Source organism: Monodon monoceros, unplaced genomic scaffold, assembly GCF_005190385.1.
Source record: "Monodon monoceros isolate NGI ecotype Baffin Bay Population unplaced genomic scaffold, NGI_Narwhal_1 Super_Scaffold_1, whole genome shotgun sequence".
In the NCBI taxonomy this organism is placed as follows: Eukaryota; Metazoa; Chordata; class Mammalia; order Artiodactyla; family Monodontidae; genus Monodon; species Monodon monoceros.
This window is the reverse complement of record NW_021703765.1, coordinates 47,877,157-47,901,815: the sequence shown is the minus strand read 5'-3', so window position 1 is coordinate 47,901,815 and position 24,659 is coordinate 47,877,157. Positions and strand designations below refer to the sequence as shown.

At 46.9% G+C, this 24,659-nt stretch overlaps 1 protein-coding gene across 3 annotated transcripts in view; it reads left to right on the top strand.

The window, feature by feature from the left end:
• The window catches only part of LAMA3 (laminin subunit alpha 3), a 240,003-nt gene extending 219,615 nt beyond the window's left edge, over positions 1-20,388 (top strand). For 2 of the 3 annotated variants that reach the window (XM_029230150.1, XM_029230143.1), the window contains 10 exons: positions 954-1,085; positions 1,908-2,061; positions 6,162-6,331; positions 10,278-10,461; positions 12,678-12,818; positions 15,208-15,355; positions 15,468-15,598; positions 17,400-17,493; positions 18,739-18,858; positions 19,858-20,329. In XM_029230150.1, coding sequence (XP_029085983.1) covers positions 954-1,085; positions 1,908-2,061; positions 6,162-6,331; positions 10,278-10,461; positions 12,678-12,818; positions 15,208-15,355; positions 15,468-15,598; positions 17,400-17,493; positions 18,739-18,858; positions 19,858-20,006 — 1,423 coding nt within the window. In that variant the 3' untranslated portion in view covers positions 20,007-20,329. Of the gene's footprint in view, positions 1-953; positions 1,086-1,907; positions 2,062-6,161; positions 6,332-10,277; positions 10,462-12,677; positions 12,819-15,207; positions 15,356-15,467; positions 15,599-17,399; positions 17,494-18,738; positions 18,859-19,857 lie in introns of all 3 variants that reach the window. The other variant, XM_029230133.1, reaches the window with a different exon arrangement.
• The last annotated feature ends 4,271 nt before the right edge of the window (positions 20,389-24,659 follow it).

Here is a 24,659-nt window from a genome sequence, read left to right as displayed (position 1 = left end):
AATGTTGGTGCTTTCACATTTCAAAGATTCATTGAGCTGTGCACTTAAGACGTGTGCTTTCTGTACGTATACAGGCACACCTTGGAGGTATCTGCAGGTTTGGTTCCAGAGCACCACAATAAAGCAAATGTCACAATAAAGCAAGCATCACAATAAAGCAAGCCACACAAAATTTTTGGTTTCCCAGTGCATATGAAAGTTATATTTACACTGTACTATAGTCTATTAAGTGTGCAGTAGCACCACATCTTTAAAAATCCCCGATGTACATACCTTACTTAAAAAATACTTTGTTGCTAAAAAATGCTAACCGTCATTTGAGCCTTCAGGGAGTTGTGATCTTTTTGCTGGTGAAGGGTTTGAAATATTGTGAAAATTACCAAAATGTGACACCAAGACACGGAGTGAGCAAATGCTATTGGGAAAATGGTGTCAATAGACTTGCTTGAGGCAGGGTTGCCACAGACGTTCAGTTTGTAAGAAACCACGATATCTGCGAAGCATACTGTTAAAATGAAGCGCAATAAAACAAGGTATGCCTGTGGAGCACTTTAATAAAAACGTCATGTGCAAAAAGAAACACGTGAAAAAATTTTAAATGCTCTTTAAAAATAGTTTAGGGGCTCCCCTGGTGGCGCAGTGGCTGAGAGTCCGCCTGCCGATGCAGGGGACACGGGTTCGTGCCCCGGTCCGGGAAGATCCCACATGCCGCAGAGTGGCTGGGCCCGTGAGCCATGGCCGCTGAGCCTGCGCGTCCGGAGCCTGTGCTCCGCAACGGGAGAGGCCACAACAGTGAGAGGCCCGCGTACCACAGAAAAAAAAAAAATAGTTTAGTGAGTTATTTCAGGTGGAAGATTTTGCGTCTGAATCAAAGACACTCAGTTGCCCACCTGGCGAGAATCGTTTTCCCCAGCTCTTCTCACTCCTGTTTTGTTTACCTCCTTTTTTTTTAGGCTCCGGCTCCTCATTGATGACCAGTCTCTGAAAAATAACCAAAGGCTGCTAGGCTTTTCAAATTCCCAGCAATCCCTGCGTCTGGGCGGGAGATATTTTGAGGGCTGCATCAGCAACGTTTTCATCCAGAGGTGGGTGCCGTTTTCTGTGCGTGTACAGCTGATGAGAATGGCCTGTGACCCAGGGGACTTGTCATGGCGGGCTGCACGCCGCTCTCATCCCGCTGACTTTCAAGATGACCTCTTTGGCACGATACACACATTAAAAGCAAACTAACTGAAAGCTTCTGGGCTCATCCTACCTTCGTAGGAGCAGCCTTGGAACACAACCTTGGAAAAGGTTTAATTAAAATTTACTTTCACATTATGGCCTTTTTAGATAAGAGCAAAACTCTCCGCTGGGCAGAGGGAGAGCCCAGGACTGGTCATGAACGTTAGGCAGCCTGTTAGGAGCTTGTGAGCTGCCACCAGGGCTCAGCAATAATCATCAAGTAAAGCAGATTTACCCGTGAGATTTTCCTACCGAAATGCAGTGAGATAAACCCTTCCACAAACTCACTTCTGAGGTTTCCTCTTGTTCACCGTCATTCTAGGTCATCCAGTGTCTGTGTTTGTCCTCTCTGCATATTTCATTTTCATATTTCTATGTGGCTCCCACTCCAAAGAACTATAATATTCTGGCTTTGCTGCAACGCTGGCTGTTCAAGGCAATAAAAGTTTCCCAAGGCCTTCTGCTGGCGAGGCATGGTGCTGGATATTTAAGGGAAGGCAGAGGTGGGTACAGCACATTCTCATCCGCTATGAGCCTAGTGTTTCCTCTAGATATCCTGTATGGGGAGGAGATGAAAGTTTACCCAGAAATCAGGACAGTAAGAATGTGTAGTTTTGAAACAAATCCTCCCCGCTAGTGCATCTTCCTTGATATGTCAGCGTTCGTTTCTGCCCTCATTCCAGATTATCAGAGAGTCCCGAAGTCCTAGATTTGGCCAGTAAATCCACCAAGAGAGATGTGTCCCTGGGAGGCTGCAGTTTAAACGAATCACCTTTTCTAATGTTGCTTAACGGGTCTACAAGGTTTAACAAAGCCAAGACTTTCAATATCCACCAGGTGAGTATCAAACACCCTTACCCTGGGTTTTGCTTCTTTCCAGATGATTCTCATAAGAGCGTCCTGCCTCACCGGAGATGTTGGGGAGGGAGGGATGTAGGTCACCTGATCCGGTGGTGCCCAGTGCCTCCAGGAATAATGGGTCATCAACAGTTGGATTACACCAAAAGGTCAAAGTGGTTTCTGTTTCAGCTTTTATTTTGTATCTTGAGCGTTTGACAATTTTTGCAGTCATAGAACAAATAGAACCTTGACTGCGGTTTCTCGATGTCTGCAGCTGATGTCTTGCTCTTTTGACACTTCTGCTGTGTCTCCAGCAAGTACAGTGATTGCCTCTAGGATACAGGGCTCATGGCCCTTCTCCTGCCCACAGGCACTCCTCTGCCTGCATCCTATGACAAGATACACACACGCCCCCAGGCCTTGCCAAGACCAGTGTGGCCTGACCTTGACTGCACATTAGAGACACCTGGGGAGCTTTTACAATCCCAATGCTTGGGTTGCATTCCACTCAATTAAGTCAGATGCTCTTGGGATAGGTCCAAGCGGCAGGAGTTTGTAAAGGAGTTTGTAAAGCTCCCGGGTGATTCTAGTGTGTAGAACTAAGAGAGGCTGAAAGGAAATGAAATTCCTTGTTTGGAGGAGTGGAAGCTTTGTCATACATTGAACACAGGGTTAGAACTTAAAAAAGTTCCTTGCTCTGCCTGAGGTCTACAGTGTGACCTCCCCATATCTGAGGTTACAATTAATGTGATTAATGGATAACACTGAACACCTCCAATGTGCCAGGTGCTACGCTGAGCTCTTTAAGTGGATTTTCTTACTAAATCCGCACGCAACCGTATAGGAGAAGTACTATTACCAGCCACATCTCACAGAAAAGGATGCCGTGGCTTAGAAAGGTGAGCAGTTTGCCCAGGCTCCCACAGATGGAAGGCAGAGTTGGAATTCAAACCCAGGCGGCCTGACCCCAAAGCCCAGGCCCTCTCGAGAGCAATGCACTTGCATTCAACCCACTTTTCACTTAACATCAATCACGTGCTTCTTGTCTGCCAGTATTTCTCCTGCTGCACAATGATTTGGGGAGATGAAGAGATAGCACATAAAAAGAAATTTTTTTTTTTTTTTTTTGCTTTAAGAAGAAATATATTTCATAAATCCCAAAGGGTTGTCATTTTACTCTCAGGAAAAGAACACCTTTAGACCTGCCCCCTCAGGAATGAAGTCATAGATTCATTTATTTCCCTGTAATGCTGAGAGTTACTGAGAGATTAAATTAGCACAGTGATGGTGGAGACGGAGCGAAGGAATGGATTCAAAGCTATATAGAAGATGGAATGTACCAGACTCATATAATAATTGAAGGTGGGTGGCAAGGGAGAGGTGGGAGTTAGTATAATTCTGAGGCATCTGGGTGGATGGAGAAGCCAGCTATGAAGAGATGAAAAGGACAAGCCTTTGGAGGGAATGAGAATGAGTGGAGTTTGTGGCATATTGAGTGACAGGTGCCTCAACCAGGTGGAAAGCTGGTTGTCAGGTGTCTCTGGGGGCCTCAGCAGAGAGAGTGGGACTGGTGCTATTGATGTGGGAGCCCCAGTGAATACACTGTATTTAATGTTCCCCCTGTTCCATGCAAGCCCCCAGATTAGGTGGAATAAGACATTAATTCTGCCTCCGAAAGCCCAATAACAGAGACAAGGCAACCAAGCTTTGTGGTTAAGTACTGGATTTTGGTGTCAGACTTCCTGGCTTTATCACTTACTATGTGTGTGATCTTGAATGATTATCTAACCTCCCTGTGGGTCTATTTCCTGCAGCGTAAATGAGGATATAGAACAGTAATATCTCATGGTGTTGTGAGGGTTCACTGAGGTAATAAATATAAAATGCATGGCACATGGTAGGCGTGCCATAACTGTTAGCTGTTATCATTATTATACACACTAATAACCTAAGTGACAGGGACAAAACGTGCTCCAGGAGTGGTACGCCAGGTATTTTCCTGCTACAGAGATCAGGGGGGTTCCTCTGGAGGAGGTGATACATAGACTGGGCCTGGAGCATGGGTTGAGTTTAGATGAGTAAATGTTGTTGCTACGTGAGCAGAAGCCCAAAGTTGGGAGGCAGGGTGTGGTGGAACTCGCAGGTATAGATGCTTTGCATGCATTCTCTCTGATCTTCACAAGCCTTCACTCTCTCTCTTTCAGTTCCCACCACACCCCTATGAGAGCAGAATAGAATACCAACTTTACACGTCAGGAAATTGAGTCTCAGAGAGGTTAAAAGAAAAATTTGCCCAAGAGCACCCAGTAAGTAAACTGTAGAGTCAGAATTGAAACTCAGGGCTACAGAATCCCAAAGAGTGTGCTCTTCATAGTCACTTGCTCAGGGGGAGGTAAGCTCAGGGTCACATGCTGCAGCCGGATCAGACAAGCCTCAGATGGCCTGATGTGATTTTGACATTTTTTCTGTAGTCAGCGTGAAGCCATTGAAAGGAGTGCTTTAAGCCATGTTTAAAGACGAATAAACTGGCAGCAGCCCATGGAATGGTTTGGCCTAGGAAAGTTCTACAGACGTGGCGTCAAACTGGCAAAGTACCGGAATGGTCCAGGCAAGACAGTCAGCAGCCTGACTTTCAGGTAGAGGGACTGGGAGTGAAAGGGAAGGAGTGGAAACAAAATATGTCCCGGAAATGAACAGTAGGACATGGAAACAGAGCACATGCAAGAGGCCAGGTAGAAGGGTGTCCATGATGCCCAAGGTGTGAGGCCTGGGTGCCTTGAAGGATGATGCTGCCATTAAGAGAATGAAGGAAAAGTTGGTACCAAGAGTGTCTATGAAGACCGTTCATCTTGATGTTACTGCTGCTGACTGACACACAAGAATCTTTCAGGGAGGGAGTAGGCCCCACTGGTGTGAGCCCCCAGCAGGAAGCTCCTGGAGGATCCAGGTCTGGCTGTGATTTTAAACAACTCACTTAACTTTCTGGTGATGGAACATCTCCACTCAGCAGATAACTGGTATTAAGTCTGCATCCCAAGCACCCTATCCAGGAATCTGGTCAGGTTGGAAAACCTGATCCTGAAGGAATCTGAATCTGTTAGGAAGACTTCAGCTGCTAGGGCTTAACCCTCTGTGGGGATCTATAGTGTCACATTAGGGGACAGCTTGAGGGTGAGTGTGCTGCAGGCCTGGCCCGCGGGACTGGGCTCTGCTTCCCCACAGCCATCCTGGCTCCATCCCGCACAGTTCGGGGCTACGGACAGGGCGTTCCCTCACCAGAAGCACAGATCTGTGGCTTTCTCTCTCCTCTGGAAGGAAACATTTCTCAGAGGCCCCGCCCCCTGGCCACCTCTTAAGGCTCATTGGCCAGGAGGGTGTCACATGCTCGTTCCTGAACCAGTCCCCAGCAGGGAGAATTCCCATCACTGGCTTCCATGAATGGAGAGCCCCACTGAGCCCTGAACCCCATGGGAGGGACTGTGGACCCCTCATCAAAATCTGGGCTTTGCAGCAGAGAAAAGAGGGGGAAGGGCTAGAGAGTCTCAGTTCCTTCCAACAACTTTTCTAGTCTCATGTGATGTTTATGATGCTTGTTTTTCTGCTTTAAAACTCATTCCTGTTAAAAAGTTCAAAGCATCGTCCAGGTCAGGAGAGACTTCTGTGTGTGGGTCAACTCTGAGGAAAGTGGGGACAGGCTGTGGTCCCTTCCTGTTCTCTGGGTTCTTTCAGGGCCCTGCTGCTAAAGCCCAAGTGAATGGCCTGGAGGGGAGATGGCAGATTGGCGGCTCCAGGTCCACTGGCTGTCTGTGTGGGCCTCAGCGCTGCTGGCCACCTGCTGGCCCTCCTGAGGGACACTGTGGTTCTTCTGAAGCTCCATGGAGGAGAGGTGCTCTGGGTATCCACTGGTCCCATGTATAGCAGACCTGTGTAGGATGGGAATAACATGCATCCTCCCCAAGGATGAATTCATCTCTATTGAATTCAGCTCTTAGGATCAAAAGTCAAAACTGAGCAAGGCACTTAGCAAGATAGGCATTTTCCAACTCTTGCCTCTGATAATCAGCTGTCCTGATTTTTTTTGTTTCTCTCCCACACAGCCATGGTGTGACACGCCAGCCGCCTCCCCAAGGAGCTTGAAGGTGAGGGGAGATGTCCAGTCTTGCCCACCACTTCCAGAGGCCCAGGCCAGCCACGGAGCCCTCAGGTTTGGGGACAGTCCCACCAGCCACTTGCTATTCATGCTTCCCCAGGAGTTGCTGAAACCCAGGTATGATTTCATTTTCCTGCCCCAAGCCAACTCAGAATCTGATGCTACCCTAGGGCAGGCTAGCCGGCACGACAGCAGGCACCTGTCACCAATGAAGGGGGCACTACCACCTTTGCGAAAAGAGGTGCTGGCCTACCTGAGACACAGCCTGGGGGCCCGAGCCTGCTTCCTCCCCGCAACTGGGAGGCACACGTGACACGTGCTGCTCAGAGGCTGAAACAATCAGCTTGGCTCTGGTTTAGAATTGACGGTGTTCTAAAAATAAGGCTATTTCTTTCCAAAGGTGCTGTTTATTGCTATGATAAATCACCTTCTCTTGCATTCTGCAGTTAGAGGAAAATCATTCTTTTAGGAAGACTTGGTGTCAGATCCATCATTTTTAGAGAATACATTTGGATTTTTTGTGCTAACAAGTTGCATCTCTTTTGGGGAGGAGGGAATAAGCAGAGATATTAATTCTGTCAGAAAAAAAAAAGTAGGAAAACAAGGCTTGTCATTTTCATGTGATTCGAAGGAGACATAAATAAAAAGGTGCCCAAAATTCCTTTACGACTTCTCTACAGAGGCACAATGGCCCAGGGGTCCAAACGACCTGGCTTTAAGACCTTGGCTTTCAATCCACCCACTCAGCCACTTGCTGGCTGCGTGACCTCAGGCCACAACAGGCCAGTTCAGGTCCTGGGGATGCAGAGGTCAAGATGGGATCAGATGTGCAAGGGAGTTATTATTCCTGTGCAGAATAAAAGGGGGAGAGCAGGAGCTGGCAAGGAGAGCCTTCAGCTGAGACACAGGCCTGAGGCCTGTGAAAGGAGAGGGAAAGGCGGGCGTGGGTGGGACGAGCCTCAGACAGCAGGGAAGCTCCAAGGGAGTCAGGCAGGCCGGTGGGCATCACAAGCAAAGATCACCCTGTAGAAGAGTCCAGTGTTGGGCACGGTGGCCCGGCTCTAGTTCTGCCGCTGAGCTCGGTGCTTGGCAGGGGGTCACCTGTGTGCCACTGCGGTTCTGAGAGAGTGGCAGTTGCAGGCTGCCAGGCCGCCATGCCCCCGCAGCGGGGTCTCCTGAAGGGAACTCTGAGTGGCAGCTCCACGGCCGCCGCGGGCTGCTGTTCAACTTTTCTAAGCCTCAGCTTCCTCTCCATAAGCTTGGCATAATTATGCCTGTCTCACATGTTTTTGCAAATTGCCACACCTCTTCGAACTTCAATTTTCTCATCAGTTAGGTGGGGTTGATAATGTTTCCCTTGCAGGGAGGGGAGGTCATTGCTTGTAATGAGCTGGCCCTTGGAGGTGCACTCAGTAAGCAAGTGCATGATTCACAGGCAGGTGTGAAGCCTGGAAAGGGGAGGGGCCAAGTTCTAAAGGGGACCCTCGGCCAGCTGCTGGCATCTCCAGTAGACCCATGGAAATTCTGGGGATCCCCGATTTGCCAAAACTGTGCTAGTCAGAGACAGACAGATGGCAGAAGCAGTGACCCTCTCAGCCCCTCCCAGGGCTTTTCCACTCCGCATCTCTGCTCTGTTGGTCAAGCTGACCGTAATGACAACAGTCTCCCTGCAGATGCTGCCCACGCTGTCCTCTTCCCGGCCTCCCCACCCTCCAGCCCCCCTGCCTCTGCCCTCCCCCTCCCCCCGTGGCCCCTTTCTTACATCTTCTCTCTCAGCACATTCACTGTGGTGAGTTATCTGGCTTCTTCTGATGATTCGACCCCAGCATCTTCCTGTCCAACACTGAATTATATATAATAAATGGAAAAAGTAACATCCTTAAAGGAAAGCAGGAAAAAAATAATCCTTAGTAAATATAATTTAAAAATTATTTTAGTCCCCAGTATTGTAGCAATCAGAGTATATTTTCAGGATGTTGCAAGATTTGGACTATTCTATTATTCTCCTTCTGGTTCCTATTCTAGAAACTTTTGGCCTCTCCTGTAAAACCCTGTACCACTACTTTAACCTCTGGGTGAATGTATAAAAATGCTACTTTGCTCTCTGTCTTTCCCTCCTATCCTCCAGCAATAAAGACTCATAGCTACAGTGTCATATGCCAGGATTTGAAGCTACTGATGTCATTTTTGGGTGTTAGTTAGTCTTTTCTGAAAGAAAATTGCTTTAAGAAATAATTCTGGAAAGCAAATGTCAAGTCTAATAACCAAGCCCACACATATAAAGTACTTTCATTCTGTAGCAAGTTCTACTATCCTCCTTAAATTGGCTAACCCTCGTATTCCAAACCTCCGCACTAATACACAGCTACACCAAGAGAAATACTGAGCCGTGTCACCGTCGGCTTGGTTTAATTTCACAAATATAGATTTCTTTTGCATTTTGAAGAACTATACCCTCAAGGAAACTTGCAGATCTGAAGAATGAAAGTGCATGTCCTTGTTTGCTCAGCCTCACAGTATTAAAAAGCAAAGAGATGTAACAGTGTAATTATTTCTTCCACTTCCTGATTCTGCCTCCGCATTTTCCATTTGCCATTTAATTCAATTCAATAACTCTTTCTTGAGGGCCTCCTGTGTATCATGCACTGGGGATACAGCTTTAAGCAGGATAGACCCCGTTCCTGCCCTCTGTCTGGTGTGCACTTGGACACAGACCACAAAGAATGGGTGATGACAGCCTTCTTTTTTTTTCTTTATTTGGCTGCGCCACGTGGCACGCGGAAACTTAGTTCCCCAACCAGGGATGGAACCCATGCCCCCTGCAGTGGTAGCGCAGAGTCTTAACCACTGGACCACCAGGGAAGTCCCTGATGATAGCCTATTGACACCCATATCTCCCATTACCTTTTCCCAGTACACTTTTAGGCACCCTCTCAGGGCACCTACACACCACACACCACTCAAAGAATGAACCATCCATCGCTGCGTTCCCAGTGCCCACCATGGTGCCTTGTACATACGACCCACTCGTTAAATATTTGTTGAATGAACAAATAAATGGATGGATGGTTGGATGGATGTGAGCTTGCATAGAAAGCAAAGCTTGCTTAGCCACACGTACCTATGATATGTAACCATCGTGCAAAGGAATAGTAACTTTCACTCTGCTTTTACTGCATGATGCTCCCTTAGTTCCTGTTCCACCATAGATGCGGTACTAAGGTCCGAGAAACGTTAAGGGTAGGTGAGAGAAGGTGGATCTGGACTCCTGTACCACTGTGTTAAATATGTCTTACGGGGAGAAAATGCTTACCTGATGCTTAAATCAAATCCTTGTTATTCAAGTTGTCCCCCACCTCCTCCTCACAGCTTTCCTCTCCCTGCATGTATACAAAGTAGAAAGCGTATTCACTGGGTTTAACAATCGAGGCTGCTCGGTGAAATACGCCAGTTGCAAAAAAAGACAAATACTGTGTGATTCCACTTCTACGAAGCACCTAGAATATTCAAACTGATAGAGGCAGAAAGCAGGATGGTGGTTACCAGGCTCTGGGGGGAGGAGAGAACGCAGAGTTGTTGTCTAATGTGTGGAGCGTTTCAGCTTTGCAAGATGAAGAGAGGTCTGGAGATTGGCTGTACAACAATGTGAAGGTACTTAACGCTACTGAACCGTACTCTTAAAAGTGGTTACGATGGTAAACTTTATGTTTGGTATATTTTACCGTAATTTTCTAAAATGTAGATTTTTTTTTAAGTAAGGCATCTTCCTTCTTGCCATGTGCTGGGACTTAACGCCACTAGCTGAGTTTGTCATAAAACTTCCTCTTATTTCCCAATACGGAAAGGAAATTATACAACAAAACTTTTAGCAGCTGAAATACAATGGCTTTTAAAACTTCCCAAAGAGACGGGTCGTTTAATCAAGAAGTGCCTTAGTTTATTCATTTAAATAAGGAGGCTGTAGGGTTTTGTTCTTCACGGTCTCTCCCAGCTATGGAGATTTGAAGAAACACTAAAAACCTCTTATTTCCGTTCTTCGCCTTTTGCTTTCTTTTCCCCACAGGTCACAGTTTGCCGTGGACTTGCAGACAACGGCGTCCAGAGGGCTCGTGTTTTACACAGGCACTAAGAACTCCTTTATGGCTCTTTATCTTTCGAAAGGACGCCTGGTCTTTGCACTGGGGGCAGGAGGGAAACAACTGAAGCTCAAAAGCAAAGAGAAGTGCAGTGACGGGAAGTGGCACACGGTGAGAGCTGGGGCTGCCCTAGAGCCTCCGCTGGGGCCAAGTTCACTGCTGAATAGCTGAAGACGGGAGTCTCAGCGTTCTTCCCGGCAAGAGGGCACAAGTACTGGGAGAGCTCATGTGGTCAGAGGCACTGAGCGCCCCAGCGCCTAAGCCCCAGAGACTCCTGAACGCGCCATGTGTGGATGTCATCCTACATGCCGAGACGGGCTTTCCTCCCTGCTTCTTTACCCGCCACCCCCAACCCCCCATGCACCTCCCTGGGCTGCACCACTCCCCTTGCCTATTCCCACCCTTTGCTCCCTGGACCGTTTCTCTCCTTCAGGACAGTTTCCAGTCTCCAGGCCCCCTGTGAGTCTGGAATGCCTTCTCTGTAGCCCAGGCGTAAGCACCCACATCCCTAGCATCTCAGCTCTTGCCTGAAGCCATCCCAGGGTTAAAGAAATACAGTTTAAGACAAGAAGGGACCTATGTACTTTTGTTTTCTGACGAGGGAATTGGAACTCAGAAAACTTAAGTGACTTGACAAGTTACACTCACTCAGTCGTTCAACAAATATGTAATAAGCCACCATCCTGGAGCACATAAACAAAAAAATCCCCAATATAATGTCAGCTACTGCTTTGAGAAAACACTAAAGCAAGGTAAGGAAGTAGCTGAGTAGGGAGACTGTTTCAAATAGGACAGTAAAAGAAGGCCTCTTCCAAGGGACGACAATCATATAACAATCATATAAAGTTATAGGAAGGATTTCCAGGCAGAGGGAACAGCAAGTACAAAGACCCTAAGTTAGGAATTAGCTGAATGAACAGAACAGAAAGGATAAGAAGTGGGATTCAAGAGTGAGGCAGGGGGACTTCCCTGCTGGCACAGTGGTTAAGAATCCACCTGCCAATGCAGCGGACACGGGTTCAAGCCCTTGTCCAGGAAGATCCCACGTGCCATGGAGCAACTAAGCCCGTGCACCACAACTACTGAGCCTGTGCTCTAGAGCCCGTGAGCCACAACTACTGAAGTTCATACGCCTAGAGCCCGTGCTGTGCAACAAGAGAAGCCACCGCAATGAGAAGCCAGCGCACCGCAATGAAGAGTAGCCCCCGCTCGCCACAACTAGAGAAAACCCATGCACAGCAACGAAGACCCAACGCAGCCAAAAATAAATAAATTAATTAATTTTAAAAAAGAGTGAGGTGCAGGCCCAGGTCATTTAAGCATTGAAGGCCAAGGTGAGGATTTGGGATTTTATTCTGAGTCTCTCTGAAGCTTTTAGAGAGTCTAAAACTAAAAAAGCATTACACAAACAGATTGATATTTTCAAAACCCTCTTTAGCTAAAGTGTCTAAAAGGGAGTAAAAATAGAAGTAAGTAGACCAGATGGATGCTATTGCCTTTAGTTCAAGAGGCTGAGGTAGAGGGGGAAAGAGTAGACCACTCAGGATGTGTTCTACAGGCAGAGCCAAGAGGTTTGGCTGATGGAAAGAGAGGAGTCAACATCAAGTCGTGTGATTTTGGACCAGTGATTGGGTCAATAGTGGAAGCTTTGCTGAGAGGGAGAAGATGGGCAGCAGGTAGGTGTTGCTAGGCAAGAGTGGGAACTCTGTTGTCAACATCCTGCGGTTGAGCTGCCTATCAGACATTCAAGCCCAGGAGTCAGTGGATAGTAGAGGCCAGAGGTCACAGCTGGGCATCTACACTGGGGAGTCATTAGTGAATAGTCTCGTAGCCATGAGGTGGCAGAGTCCACACCAGAGCCCAGGGATCCTGACTTTTAGTGAAGAGTTTAAAACACTTGATCCTCTTGTTGGGAGAGGAGTAGCCACTGGCCCCTTGCTCCAGGACCCCTGCTCAGAGGAGCATGTGACTTTCTCCCGTCTCAGCTCTGCACACTCTCTTCCTTCCTCTCTGTTGCATGGATGTATGTTTATTTATGATCCTTTGGTTCTTCAGTTATTTATCTTTTGTATAAGTTTCCAGTCACATACATCTTTGTTCACTTTTGAGAAATCTTGTTTTAGTTCATGTTTTAAGCTCACTCTGTTTAATATCTGACATAATCTCACAAAATGACGATGATGATACTGTGGTGAAAACTCTGATTTTTCAAAGCTACTTGAAGGGACAGAAAAACTTAAAAAAAAAATTTCCTGTGACCACTAATAAACTACAATGCCAGTTGTCAAAGGTAAGAATACGATTAACGTATTTTCTTTATCCTTAAGGTGGCATTTGGGCAAGATGGAGAAAGGGGGCGCTTGATTGTGGATGGTCTGAGGGCCCAGGAGGGAAGTTTGCCTGGAAATTCCACTGTCAGCCTCAGAGCACCAGTTTACCTGGGATCGTCTCCTTCAGGGAAACCAAAGGTAAATAGTTATGCTTCAGAGCCACAGATAAGAACAAGTCACCCTATAAACTTTATAATTATACCATATATTCAAGGATATCAAAATACTTTATTTTAATAACTGAATCTGTATTTTAATGTTATTTGGTGACTGAAATAAAATTATCTCAAGAACCAAACTTGGGGAAAATTTGGGCTAAGGAGAAAGTCACAAGTCTGTCTGTCCCCAAGAAGGAGGGGTGCGTACCAGGATTTGTCAGGTTCAAAGGCTCCGATGGGACCGTGGCCCCAGGGTGGCGTTCTGTGGGTGCCCTCCCCCTGTCTTCTCCACGTGGCCAGAGGGCTCACTGCCCCTGATTACTTGGGGTGGCTGAACCCGCCTGTCACTCTTCTCCCAGATTTGCCTTTTTTGCACACAAAGTGAAGATGGCCCGTCAACAGCTCCGGCCCAGGAACTGTCCTCCTCCAAATGCGCTGCCAGGCGCTGAGCCCCTCCTGCCCCTTCCCACTCCGCTGGTGCCCATTCTGGTGTGATGTGTGCTAGCAGCTGGGGGAAAGGGCCGAGACTCAAATCTGGGCCAGAAATGGACGTAATCAAAGCAGGTCACTTCTGCCAGCGTGGAGTCTAGGTGGTCAGGCTAACCTGGCCTTGACCTTGGTATCTCCACAGGACTCAGCCTGGCCCACTTGAGTTTTGCACTGTGGTTTGGGCCAAAGCCCCAGCAAGTCAAAGTACTGTTTTACTTTGTTGTATGTAATAACTTTTATATATGTATCATAAATAATGTATAACGTAATATAGTATATGTATTATGGTATCTAATACATATATAACGTATAACATATTAATAATTGCTAAACAGGATACTCAATGTTTGCTTTTCTGCAACCTCTGTACCTTTTTCCCTCTCAGAGAAATCACAGGATGGGGTAGTGATTCAGGGGCACAATTTGGGTGCTCTTTTTTTTTTTTTGGCGGTACGCGGGCCTCTCACTGCTGTGGCCTCTCCCGCTGCGGAGCACAGGCTCTGGACGCGCAGGCTCAGCGGCCATGGCTCACGGGCCCAGCCGCTCCGCGGCATGTGGGATCTTTCCGGACCGGGGCACGAACCCACGTCCTCTGCATTGGCAGGCGGACTCTCAACCACTGCGCCACCAGGGAAGCCCTGGGTGCTCTTTTGACTTGGGTAAATCACACTCAACATCCTAAAATCTGAGACAATCAGTAGCACCCCATTTACAACATCCTTTACAAGCAAGGTCCTGTTCGCAGCCTTCCTTCAAACTGAGGGTGCAAACCACCGAATACCCTCCTCCATATCCTTTCAAAGGGCAGGCAACATCCAATCAACCAGTGGCTGCCTCCAAATACCAAAACTTGCAGCCAGTCTTTGGTGATTCCATGTTAGGTTATGGCCTGAACTGGAGAGCCTGAGCGTGGTGTCAGATACAGACTCTTTGTTATACATGATGGCAAATCTGAAGAAACTAACATTTCTTAGGGGCCCCAATCAGTACTTTGTTGTTGACGCTGACACCACATGCATCTGTAATACCACTAGATTCCCTTAAAATTACCATGTCTTGCATCCGTCGTGTAGGATTCCAGAGTCCTAAAGGCATTTACTCCAGAAGAGAGTAGAGGGATTTTATTCAGTGATTTATTAACTTTTTTGAGAATTTCATGAAAGTTATAGCCCCTTTCTCCAGGAAAATACACAGACATCTGGTATATAATTTAAGGGGTCAGAGAACCCCAGAAGCTCATCCCTGAGACCCAGGTGAGGAGCCCTTGTTTCAGGCCAGCTTTCGGCAGCCATGGGGGCTCCATGCAAGCCCCCTGATCCCGCACCCTGTGTCTGATCTTGACCCTGTGGCATTCATGATTTGTTGATGGTGCACTGGGCCCAACAGTGTAGGGAGCTTTCTTACCCTTCATTATTTTAGGAATGTTTTGGCCTCTTTTTTCAGCCAGCCGCCCTGCATTAAGCTATCACACGGGCTCATGAAACCCTAAGAAGTATTTTGTACCTGCAAAGAGACGGTGAGATCTGTGAACAGCAAGGTGGAAATTTCCCCTGTTGCAGCTCTGACTGTGGCCCAGGGTCAAGTCACCCTCTGTATTCTTGTTTCCACGCTAGGTAGCCATCTCCACTGCCCCTGCCCTTGGTTTGGTGGCACATTCAAACTTCGACCACCCACCAAACACCTGGTATCTGGGTTTTTTGGCACCATGGAGGGAGCCAAAATGGAGCCAGTCAGGCCCACCTGACTCTTGGAAGCAGGATGGATGAATCCCCCTCCTTCCTCCTCTTTTGGACAACTGCCCCTGCCCTTAACCTTGGCTGCGCATGGATTTCTGTGAGTTGTGGGTAATACAGTTTGCTTTCTCTTCTGCTTTGTTGCAGACCCTCCCCCAAAACAGCTTTGTGGGATGCCTGAGGAACTTTCAGATGGATTTGAAACCCCTGGACACCGCTTCTGCAAGCTTTGGGGTGTCTCCCTGCTTGGAGAAAGGCATCTATTTTTCTCAAGAAGGAGGTCATGTCATCCTAGGTAAGGAGCAGTTTGGAAGGCTTTATATCTTTATAGATTTGATTCTGAAGAACTCTTATCCTTTTTTTGGAATGATGTTTAAACTATTACTTGTTTATTTTTGTTTTGAAAGCCAACTCCGTGCTTTTGGGGCCAGAATTTAAGCTTGTTTTCAGCATTCGCCCGAGAAGTCTCACTGGAATTCTAATTCACATCGGAAGGCAACCCGGGGAGCACTTATCTGTTTATATGGAGGCAGGAAAGGTGTGTAGCTGTCGGATGACATGGGAAGGGTGTGTGAATTTATATTAGAACCAGATTCCACTTCTGGAGACCATGGTAGGTGGAGTTATGGTAGAGAGTGGAATCCAATCTTGTATTTAAGAGGCCTGACTTCAGGGCTAACTTACCCTTTTCCTTAAGTAATTTGGTCGTCATGTTTTCTGTTCTTCATCTTTAAAATTGGGCAAATTCAAACAAGCTGGGCTGAATTCCGGCTCCACCACTTAGTTATAGGGCCCTCGGGAAGTTACCTAACCTCTCTCAGACTCAATTTCTTTATCTTTAAAATGTGGAGAATGATGCTTATATTTAAGGGTTTTTGTCAAGAGAAGAGAAGCTGCCATATACTCAATAAATGTTCATTTTTCTCACCTCCCCTTCACCCTTGTCACACCTCTACTTTTATTTATAAGGGCAGCACCAGAGTTCATGGGATGGATTTTCTCACCAGCCGTCTACACCATGTCACACCCTTGCCCATGCCCCACATCCGCTGGGCCCGTTTCAGATTCCCTTTATCCTCTCTACACAGCTCACCGAGCCCTTCTGGCCTCTGCAGCCAAGCTGGCCACAGGGTCTCCACCCAGCCTTCCTTTAGCTTTTCCTGGCTTCCTTCTTCAGCCATGTGCTTTTGCTGCTCCATCTTTCCCATTGCTCACAGGCCTACTCAATATCTTATGTTCACCGCCCACTTTTAATCTCTTTCCTTTTCAAAACAATCTCTTTCAAACCGACTCCTTCCAGGAAGCCTCTCTTAGTTAAGGCCTTAAAAGCAAAGATTGATAATATACCATTTTCTTTTACCTTTATCCTTCCAGTTTATTGAATGTGAGGGAAAACTCTCAGAATAAAATACAGTAGTCAGAACTCTTGGACACTTTTCAGTTAAGTTACAGCTTTAAGTCTGAGCAGGCCTCTTGCGGGCCCGAGAAGCAAGGAACTACGCTTAACGGTGGTTCAGACAAAGCTGGCTTTTTAGGGGAGGGGTTGGGGAGCATCTTTGGTGAGAGCTTCTGGATAGGAAAGATTCCCCCCAAAACGAAATCAAGACCTGATAACCTTCCTAACAGCTGTGACACTGTTTAGCTTGAAAATTGCCCGAGAAAAGGCTGCACTGTCTGCTTACATGCAAATTAGATGTAAATTACTTATCAACATGCTGATTTTAGCCCTCTCATTTCGTTGACCTTGATTCAGCCCCTGGAGAATCCTGGCCCAGAGTGGGAATGCGGGATTCTGCACAACAGCACGTTGAGTGCCTGACCCCTGACACGTGCCCAGTGCAAACTCAGTCAGTTAGCTTGCTGAATTCCTTGGACGAGAACCCTCTTTAAGTCCTGCGTTCGTGGAATTATTATAATTGGCTGCCCCTTGCAGCCGGGTATAGGCCTCAGCCAACGTTTTTGCCTTCCAAATTGTACACGTCCTCCTAAACAGAGCTACTGTCACATGCTAATAACTAAGGCAGATCTTCGGTGCTAATCAGTAACCTTTGAGTCAGGCCTGATGGGACCGGGGTAGGGAGTCAGTGGGAAAGGCTCCTTACCTTTGGCAGTAACTTCAGGCCAGGCCCTGGGCTTGCAGCTCACTTGCCTGGAAAGGGGTGCAACAGAGAGATTCCTGCAAAGCCTTTGTCCCTCTACGGTCACCTGGTGCGGGAGGGTGTACCCATGTTTCAAGTGCTCCTGGGCGGTCAGGGTGCAAGGGCTGGGAAGGGAAGATGGCAGGAAGTGGGCCCCACCTGCCTTTCTGAAGGAAATAGGAAAATGCATGTGTGTTCCAGGTCACGGCCTCTGTGGGCAGCGAGGCAGGTGGGATCCTGACATCGGTCACACCAAAGCAATCTCTGTGTGATGGACAGTGGCACTCAGTGACAGGTATGACGTCCAGTAGCCTATTGTTCACAGACTGAAACAGTCTCCCTTTCCATCTGGACTCGAACATCCCAAACGCTCCCTCAGTTCATCCATACATTAGCGTCTGACCAGGGTCGGCCCACCAGGTTAAGGTGCTGGGAACATGTCTATTCTCAACTCCAGTCGTATTTATGTCATTCACGGCTCCAGTTCTCCATAACACACTGAGTTTTTTTTGGGGGGGGGGCGGTGTGGAACCCAGCAAACTGATAAGCTATGTTTGTTTTCAAGGTAGCATAACACTGTGATTGAGATTTTGCCTCTGAAGTCAAAGAGAACAGAGGTCAGGTCTCAGTTCCAGCCCTGTGAGACCTTGGGCAAGCTACTTCATTTCTCTTTATCTTCAGTTTTCTCATCTGTACAATGGAGGTAAAAATAGTGTACACCTCCCAAGGTTGTGAAAACTAATGGGATAATGCGTGTGAAGTGCTTAGCAGTGTCCAGTACGTCCTAAGTGCTCAGTAAATGTTTGCTCTTACTATCGGTAAAGTTCATTGTTGGGTTATTTTTTTCAACAACATTTAATATTAATGCCAACGATTTAGACAAACCACTTGACGGGGAACAGGCATAAACTCTCAGGTCGAATCTGCTATTTTAGGAATAACCTGAGCACACAAGTTTGGAGATATATTAACCTGTATTGGCTAAAATACCTTTTGTTAAAAGTAGCTGCCTCTTGGCTAATTTGAAAGCTAACTGCATTGCAGTTGGTTAAGATTGTTGACGCTGGAGGACTTTTATTTGGGAGGGTCAAAAGCCACTGTCTTTGGAGTCCGTTTTCAGCAGTCAGTCAGTGTCTTCTTGGAAAGGACCAGAGATCACATGAAATAAGCACTGGCCTCTGGAGACAGGAAACCAGGGCTTGAATCCCAACTTGTTTAATTTATAACCAAGCCATGTTGCCAAGCTCCTCAATGATTGAGGGTCACAGTCTCTTATCTGAGAAACGGGAGTGATGATATCTTCCTCACAGATTCATTTTAAGGGTTAAATTCCGTAATATATGTGGAAGCACCTAAACAGCACCTGGTGGGGAGAAATTAGTTGAATTTGTGCTTAGGTTGATGGAATTCCTGCGAGCCGCGCTCCCTCAGGTCCAACAGGAGTGAGTGAGAAAGAAGCCGATGGTGAAGCACGGTGTAGACATTATACAGTGGGCAGGGCTCTCAGGTGATAGACCTGACCTGCTTTCTTTCCCTGCAGTCACCATAAAACAGCACATCCTGCACCTGAAACTGGACGCAGACCATAGTTCCACCGCTGGACGGCACCCCGTCCCCACTGCCCGCGCGCAGGAGCATCTGCACATTGGAGGTGTCCCAGGTAACTCCTGTGCTGACTTCTACACCCATGTTGTCCCACGTCAACTCTTAACATCTCCATCTTAACCCGTGGGTGGGGGCATCACATTTGTTGGGTTATCAGCAGGGCAGCCGTTGGCTGGACCGTGTAGACAGTGAGACTCTTTCTCCAGCTTGTGGGGAAACCCGACTGCCAGCAACAGAACGTTTCCCAGCAGCCCAGGCCACGTGGCTGCTGCTTCCTCTTGTCCCAAGCCTATCTTTTTTTTTTTTTTTTGCGGTACGCGGGCCTCTCAGTGTTGTGGCCTCTCCCGTTGCAGAGCACAGGCTCCAGATGCGCAGGCTCAGCGGTCATGGCTCACGGGCCCAGCCGCTCCGCGGCATGTGGGATCTTCCCAGACCGGGACACGAACCCGTGTCCCCTGCATTGGCAGGCAGACTCTCAACCACTGCGCCACCAGGGAAGCCCCCCAAGCCTATAATTTATAAGCCTCTCCTAAGAGCCTGCATGAACCTAGAAGCCTGATATCATAAAGAATCAGAAAAGGGCCTGAGACTCTGGTCTCTCCCCTCCAGGCACTTAGTTTTGGTGACTTATTAAGCTGTGTGGAGCCAGAATGGGGGAATCAGGCAGGGTGATCAGAGTCAGGCGAATCAGAGTCAAGTTCAAGACTGGAATTTTGCCTGGAAAGAGCCTTGTCAGCCTTCATTGATTTATGTGCCTCCAAATGGTCTGGTGGTTAATTTTATAGGTCTTCCATGACCCATGAAAAGCACTAGAGTTCAGAGTCATTATCTATTGATTTGGGCTTTGGAATCTCCTTCTCTGAAGGGTGTGCAGAGTAGCCTTGTGGCTGACCTTTCACAGCAGCGGCTGTGCTGGGTGCCTGCCTAAAGCAGGAGAGGACTGGGTGGACTGAGAGCCTGGGTCCCTTTAGCTCTAATAAGACCGTTTCTTAACGGAGTGCGTTCACTTGACAGTATGAATGAGCCATCAAATGCCTCTCCTTTTGTCTTTCAGCTAATTTAAAAACCCTGAAGCTTCCCGTGTGGAGATCCTTTTTTGGCTGCCTGAAGAATATTCAAGTCAACCACATTCCTGTCCCTGTCACTGAAGCTGCAGAAGTTCGGGGGACTGTCAGTCTGAATGGCCACTGTCCTGACCACTAACTCAAACCCATCACAAGGCAGGGAAGTTCACCTCTGGAAGCACTGATTACCCAACACCCCTCCCTCTCCCCTCTCAAGGTCGTTCTCACTTACGACACCATCCCGATGGGTTTATCAGCAAATCTCATTTTTAATTCCAACCACACATACCCATCATTTTGGCATTCAGTGCTACATATATATTTTACATAAAATCCCATTTCTTGAAGAGGATGAACAAATCCTTACATGCTTCTGGTAATATCACTTTCCACTAAAAGTTTGATGTCTTTTAAAGAACATTGTTTTCCACTTGTTAAAAAAAATAAATATCTTTCAAAGCACTTTAAAAATACAAAAATTTTACATGTGTTAAGATGTTATAATTTATGGGGTTAAATAAATGCAGTGTACCCTTCAAATTATGATGTTTTATTAACATAAAACGATTGGCTTGCTGGTCATTTTTAATTGTATTAATTCTTCAACACCTGTTCAATGTGCTACGTACAATGCAGTTTTCTACAAATAATTACCAAGCACATGCTGGTGAGGTACTGTGTGTGCTCAGTGTTGGATCTACAGTCAAGGAATATGCAATCCAATCGGGGAGACACATACTATTCATAAAATAGTAAGTAACAAACTGAATAAATGAACCTGTAACTCCACTTGGCTTCCTACATACAGTCTGCTGCCAACCAAGTCTAGATTATGATTATCAATTCCTTGAGGGCAAAAACTGTCTAGTAGAGGAGCTGAGATGGATGTACTGTATATACTATAATTAAAGCTTTGCATGAGAAGCTAACAGAAGTCAATGGGAAGTAGGAATCTAGTTTTATCTACAAAATAATGAACCATGTACTAGACCAGTATTATTACCCAGCACCACTCTCACTAGCAAAGAAGGCTATGCAAGCACTTCTGTATCTCCTACATAGTATTTGCTCATCAGGATTAAAACAATTCTAAAATTTGAATATAGTAATCCTATGTGGTATCCTTACAGCCACCTGCCCTCCACCTCTGAAACTGAGGCACGTTCCCTTCAAGCCAGTGCTCTTTTATGACCCTCACACTGCCGTCCCGTGGGCATGCTTTCTACCTGCCATACCTATGCAAACATGAACCGTTCTCCTGGAGAGGTAGCAAGGTCCCCATCACAGGGGGTATTCAACAGAGGCTGGCTGGTGGGCTGTAGGGATGCTATGCTGGGTCAGAGGCTGAATTTCATGACCTTAAGTCATGTGCTTTCCAAAAACATTGATTTTCAAATGAAAATTCAACCAGGTGATGACCATCCAGACACTGAGTCTGCGTGAGGAACATCCATTTCACCTGCCTTTGGCAGGTCTACACTAAATGGCTGATTCTCTCTTCTGGGTTCCTGGTGTTGACTTAAGTGAATCTACAAAGTTATTCATTAGTACTTCCCAGATTCATTTTAAAGGGGCAGTTAAGTCTTCATTAATACCACGGTTCTTCCCTCCATTTTATGGTAGCTGAAAGAACAGCTGCCCATCTGCATTTGCTGAATATAATCCCAGCCACCAGAAAGCAGCAGAGGGTGTCACAGATGGAGTTTGAGACCCAGAGCCCTCAGCGTGGCTCTTCTCAGATTGTAAATGTCTGTTCTCTGAAAGGAATGCTACAGCTCCTCACCTGGACCCTCACGGGGAATATGTGTAAACCGTGAAGTGCATATAAGAATCATCGCTATTATCTTCCTCCTGGCTCACAGCCTATCACAAATTGGGCTGACCTTGGGGTGAGAGGCCTAGGGGTCAGCAGGATCACCGGTGATTGACCCTGACCCGTTCATGACGCCTCCACAGTTGGTGTCATTCTGGTCCAGGCGAGAGGGGCCTGGATTGTGAGAAAATCAACTCACATCTCCCGAGGTGACAGTCACTTCAGGGGCACCCAGGGACTATGGAGCAATCGTGTGCCTTTGTGGGCTGCCTCCTTCACCTCTTGACCTCATTCCTCAGGATGTAGGGTGGTTGGGTTTTTGCCACACTCATGATAACCCCATGTCAGAGGATGGCGGCCCCTGGCAGGACATGCTGACCTTCCCATCCTCCCAGAAAGGAAGTCACCTCACTTCCCCACAGGGAACTTTGAGTCAGCGCCTTTCTCCCTCCCACCAACCCTGCCCGAATGCTGCCCTGTAAAGAACCCCAAACCCCAACTTCTTCCATTCCCACCACATTCACTCCCCTCTCTTCCAGCTCCCCAGTTCTCTTTTTACTAATTCCAACTTTGGGTGGGTCCATGCTAGCCCCAGAAAGGCCAGGTTCTCTCTCAGGAATGAGAACTTAAAGCCAGCATATGAGTGGAACCATTTTCAAATAACATTATGATATTGAATACAAATGGTATAAATATTGGTTATAGAAAAATTATAAAATCACCCATAATCTCATCACTCAGAATTCTATTTGAATTTGGTTATATGTCTGTTATTCGATTCTAAATGCATGTATATTTCCTTACAAAATGACAATTATACTGTAAATATTATTTTTATGTTTTTTAAAACTATATGGTGTTTCCCAAGTCTTTGTGGAACATTCCATCAGATGAATTTATTATAATATATTTAACTAACCTCCAATTATTAGGCAACTGGGTCGTTGCAAATTTTTGCAATTATAAGCAACACCAGAATGAATAAGTCCTGGAATGTAAGCTTACTTATTTTCTTAGGATAAATTCTTAGAAATAAAACTACTAAGTCAAAATACATGAACCTTTTTGTTTGTTTTGGGGTTTTTTTTGCGGCACACGGGCCTCTCACCGCTGTGGCCTCTCCCGTTGAGGAGCACAGGCTCCGGACGCGCAGGCTCAGCGGCCATGGCTCACGGGCCCAGCCGCTCCGCGGCATGTGGGATCTTCCCGGACCGGGGCACGAACCCGTGTCCCCTGCATCGGCAGCCAGACTCTCAACCACTGCGCGACCAAGGAAGCCCTACATGAACCTTTTTATATTTGTTGTTAGCTATTGTCAAATTGCTTCCTAAAAGGTTCTATCCCCTTACATTCAAATCTTTTTTTAACTGACTTTAGCCCCTGACATCACTAAATATAAACTCACCAAGATCAGCTCATGGTCTTCAAAACAGGGAGCAGTGTTTGGATCATGTCAGCTCACAGGGATCCGCCATGCTCCAGGCCCATCTGAGCCAAATGCACACCACCTGGAAATGCAGGGGCAGCTGATGGGCTTTGATGGGTGATTCCGCAAAACGCCTTAAGGGAGGGAGCAGTTCAGTCCTTCCGGAAAGGAGCAAGGCACTCCTCGGAGACTTGGAAGAGTGGACTGTGCTCCCTGATCAGCCGCCAAACCTCAGCCGTAGCAGCTTCTTCCTCCTTCACCTTGTAAGTTTGCTTTCTTTGTGATTGAAACGTTCATAAGGATTTGCTCAGGCAAAATTTCCAGGACAAAAGCTCGAGTCCCCATCCCTCCCATCACCCTGCCCCCCAATAGAAATCCAAAACAGAAGCTTGTTGGGCTTCCCTGGTGGCGCAGTGGTTGAGAGTCAGCCTGCCGATGCAGGGGACACGGGTTCGTGCCCCGGTCCGGGAAGATCCCACATGCCGCGGAGTGGCTGGGCCCGTGAGCCATGGCCGCTGAGCCTGCGCGTCCAGAGCTTGTGCTCCGCAACGGGAGAGGCCACAACAGTGAGAGGCCCGCGTACCGCAAAAAAAAAAAAAACAAGAACTCGTTTTTAACATGAGTGATTATGGTAATAACAGTGGTGGTAGGTGACAGGTGTGTCATGTTTCCATTTTCTTAATTTGCCAAACAATATAACTTCTCAGCATAAAAATTCTAGCATAATGTCTGCATGCCTTTGTATGGAAGGCAGAGACAGAATTGGAATATCCCTGTTAGTCATTCTCAGAGTGAAAAACAATTATTCTCCCAGAGTAAAGGGCAGGGTCCTGAGATGATGAATGCTATTTACTGAAAATGCTTTTTTTCTCCTTTGCTCATGAAGACTTCTATGACCCCAGAAAATAAAGTGTACCTTTCCATTGCCAGAAGGTTTTATTTCCCATAAATTTTGAATGTGTGGTTTATTCTGCTCTACATTGAGTCCTTGATAAAATGAGACTTGGGAGTTTCAGGGGGAAAAGGCTGGAACTTTCAGTCTTCATGAATGCACACGATAGCACAGCGCACACTTACTGATTAAACCATCCCTGACTCAAAAGGCTTTTGCTAATTAATCAGTAACGAATCGTTCCACACTCAGGGAGCATGCATTCCTGGACAGTTATAATGGAGCTGGGTGTCTGGTGATGTAGCTTGGTGTGTTGTCCATTCCAAAGGCAAATCTCAGTAGGAATTTAGTATTCCTACAGGAAATATGCTTCCTCAGAAATAAAGTCTATATTCTGGAAAATAAGTGACTGTGTTATCTAGCATTCAGCTGCAGTGCTGTCAACAAAATGAGATCCTTAATGTCATGTTTTTACAATGTCCTTGGTGAGGGGGAGGCCCCTGACAGGGAAGAAAGTGTCTCATGGGACTTCAGGGCAGCTTCCTGGACCAAAAAGTCCAACTGCTGCTGTGATAGCTCCTGACAAGACCAGACCCCAGAAGGATTTGTCTCCTGCTGCACTGTTCCCTTGTCATCCATCTCGTCCCACTTCCCCTCTATA